This window comes from Chinchilla lanigera, unplaced genomic scaffold (genome assembly GCF_000276665.1).
Source record: "Chinchilla lanigera isolate Chin_1 unplaced genomic scaffold, ChiLan1.0 scaffold00050, whole genome shotgun sequence".
In the NCBI taxonomy this organism is placed as follows: Eukaryota; Metazoa; Chordata; class Mammalia; order Rodentia; family Chinchillidae; genus Chinchilla; species Chinchilla lanigera.
In genome coordinates, this window is record NW_004955451.1 from 4,766,787 (window position 1) to 4,769,622 (window position 2,836).

A 2,836-nucleotide genomic window follows, 5' to 3' on the forward strand; every position below is an offset into this window, starting at 1 on the left:
CCAGCCCCCAGGCCATTATTTAAAGCGTTAGAAGGTACAGGTTCTCAGTGTGAGGAACTGCACTGGGTGAGTGGGCAGGCGTGCGGAGGGCTGTGGTGACTGGCCTCATGTGTCCAGACCTAGCCTAACCTCCCCATACCTTCACAAAAAGAACCTAAGAGATAGCCACTCTGTCTTTTTGGTGCTGTTGCTCAGTAGCCCAGAGGGTGGGCGGAGACAGTGAAGGAGATAGCCAGATCCTCCCAAGCTGAGGACTGGAGACTTTCTCATGGGCTAGAGAATTTTCCAGGTCATACAGTTGGCAGCTGAATTTCTGAGAGACTGGAAAAGTGCCCAAGGAGAGGAGTGTAGGAGACTGACTTGTCCAGTGAGTTGGAATTGCCCTCCCTTACACCTCTCCCGCAGCTCAGCCCCAAGGAGGCGGGGTGGGTGTCCAGGAAAGAGGGAAAAGCCCACTGGGCTTCCTGCTGTCACCGTAGGTCTGAGTAGTTCTGAGCCCAGGGGAGTAAGCAGCCTCAGTCTTTGTTTTCTTGTGTGGAGTCTTTAGTTAATTCCTGAAATGATACCGTTCTGAGGACTAGAAGAGGCCGAAACAGTCACCAAGGCAGCTTTGGGACTGTTCTGAGAATTCACTCAGGAGCAGGGAGGAGAGAAGCCTGAGGCCTCGTGTTAGGGACAGAGTAAGAGGAAAGAATAAGGGCATTTTCTGCTCATGCCATGGTTCCTGTAACTCTAACCCTAACCCTAACTCCCAGTGGAGGAACGTGGGCTCCATGGAGGAATGCGGGTGGGGACCAGTCTGCATTGCTTATCTCATGAGTCCTGGCCTCTTGCTGGGTGGAGAATGCTGACTCAGTTGGTGTCCAGGTGACTGCTGGGTCCCTTGGACCCTTGAAGAGGGTAGGCATGCTCCTCCCCTCGCTGTGGCGGATGCAGTACTCAAGCTTGTAACCTGGTCAGGTGCTCGAATCTGAGCCATTGGAGCTGCATGGCTCGGGGTGGCCTGTGTGCCTTTTTGCCCCGAAGCCCGACCCTGGGACCATGTAAGGTGTGCCTCATGTTCCAGGTCTCGCCAGGGGACCAGGCTGAAGGTAGACCTGCAACACCATCCTCACTTAACTTCTCTTTCCCAACTCCAGCTGCCCTCATTCCGTTCATTCTGTGACCAATTTCCTGAGAGTGCTGTCTTGCGTAGCCTCCTGCACCTGGGTCCAGGATTGGGTTCTACTTCCGGGGAGGCTGACCCAAGTCAGTCAGTATTAGGTAAATGCACAAAGGATTAGCTGAGACTGGCACATGTGGCCCAAGGAAACAAGGAACCACACACAAGAAAGTCCTCCCAAGACTACATGAGATGTAATACCAGAGAGGCTGGGGCCTTTGGAGTTGGGTGCCATCAGTCCTGCTTTCCACATACCTGGGGGTGAAGGTGGGTGGAAGGGCAAGTTTTATAATTGCTTTGGATCACTGGCTTGTCAGAGCTGGTAGACACTGTTGTCCTGCAGAGGAAGCCTGCAAAGGGAAATACACATATAGATGTGTGCGTGTGTCACGTACCTGGTTCGGGAATCCAGGAAGGCCTTGTTGACCTGGACCTTGACCTCATCCACGGCATCAGCGATGGTTGAAGTTTGAGGGGTCCGTGCTTGAGCGCGCAGAGGGAGGAAGCAGAAACAGGGTATCAGACACCACTCTTTTGAGATGCTCTTTGCTTCTGTCTGTCTTTTTCTCAGCCAGGACCCTCACCTCTCAAATCTGAGCAGGTAGGAGGACAGCAAGACTGATCAGGGAAGTTTCCCATGAGTTCTTAATTCAGCAGAAGAAGCACAGAATGGGAAGAAAGCTCCCGATCTTCAACAAGATGTCAAACTGCTTTTTGACTCCTGGGTGTCCAGCCTGAGCATGCAGGCTGGCTTGGGTGCTAGGCTCTGGGGACTTTTCTGGCTCATGGTGAGGTGGTTCCACGAACGCTTAAACAAATCCACCAAAGCACTTAGTGATCAGCAGGACCCTACTGCAGTAGGGAAGGGGGCGGCATAAAGGTAGAGGCAGGATTCCTCATGTTCACTAATACAGGGGTCTGGGATGTGAGGGGCAGGCCCCATTCTCTGAACAAGGAGGAAGTAGTGGATTGAATAATGTCTGCCCCGAACTTGTGACCACTCGGAACCTTAGAATGTTACCTTATTTTCAAATAGTCTGCGTGTAGTTAGTTCAGAGGAGGCCACACAGGATTGGGGTGCACGCTGAATCCCATGCCCAGTGGACACAGGGAGAAGGAAGGTGAGGGCTGAGGCAGAGATTGGGAGGATGCAGGTCTGAGCTGAGAGCGCCAGGGATGCTGGGAGCGGCCAGAAGCTCGAAGAGGCAACCGCTAGGGCCTTCAGAGGGAGCGCAGCCCTGCTGTCACCTTGATTCTGGCCCTCCAGCCTCCTGGTGTGTGAGAGAAGCCATTTCTCTAACCTTTATGGTGCTTTGTCACAGCAACCCCAGGAAACAAAACAGCGGATGCTTACCACTTGTGACGGGTGCCGCAGCCTGGAGCCAGAGCAGGGAGGCCAGGAGGGCTGGGAGAGGGAGAAGGACGCCCATCACTGAAATGAGACCAGGGCCGTGCTGTGAGTCCTGCTGGAGCTGTAGTGGCGGGGGCTGAATCGCAGAAAGGAGAGAAATCCAGGGAACACAGGATGCCCTAACAGGCAAGGGCAAACACTACTTCATAAGCATCCGTGTATGCAAGGCCCACATTAGGTACGGCGAGAAACAAAGGGAGCAAGGGCAGGAGGGAGAGAGCTCTGGCTTCAGGGTCCCTGCCTTGTGGTTTTGAAGTTGCCCT

At 53.8% G+C, this 2,836-nt stretch overlaps 1 protein-coding gene across 1 annotated transcript in view; it reads right to left on the reverse strand.

Annotated features, from left to right (window-relative positions):
* Lpo (lactoperoxidase) overlaps positions 1 to 2,594 on the reverse strand; it is a gene marked incomplete at its 5' end in the record, with an annotated part of 14,809 nt that extends 12,215 nt beyond the window's left edge. Inside the window, 2 exon segments of the mRNA XM_005394031.2 lie at positions 1,558 to 1,645; positions 2,517 to 2,594. Coding sequence (XP_005394088.1) covers positions 1,558 to 1,645; positions 2,517 to 2,592 — 164 coding nt within the window.
* Positions 2,595 to 2,836: the final 242 nt, after the last annotated feature.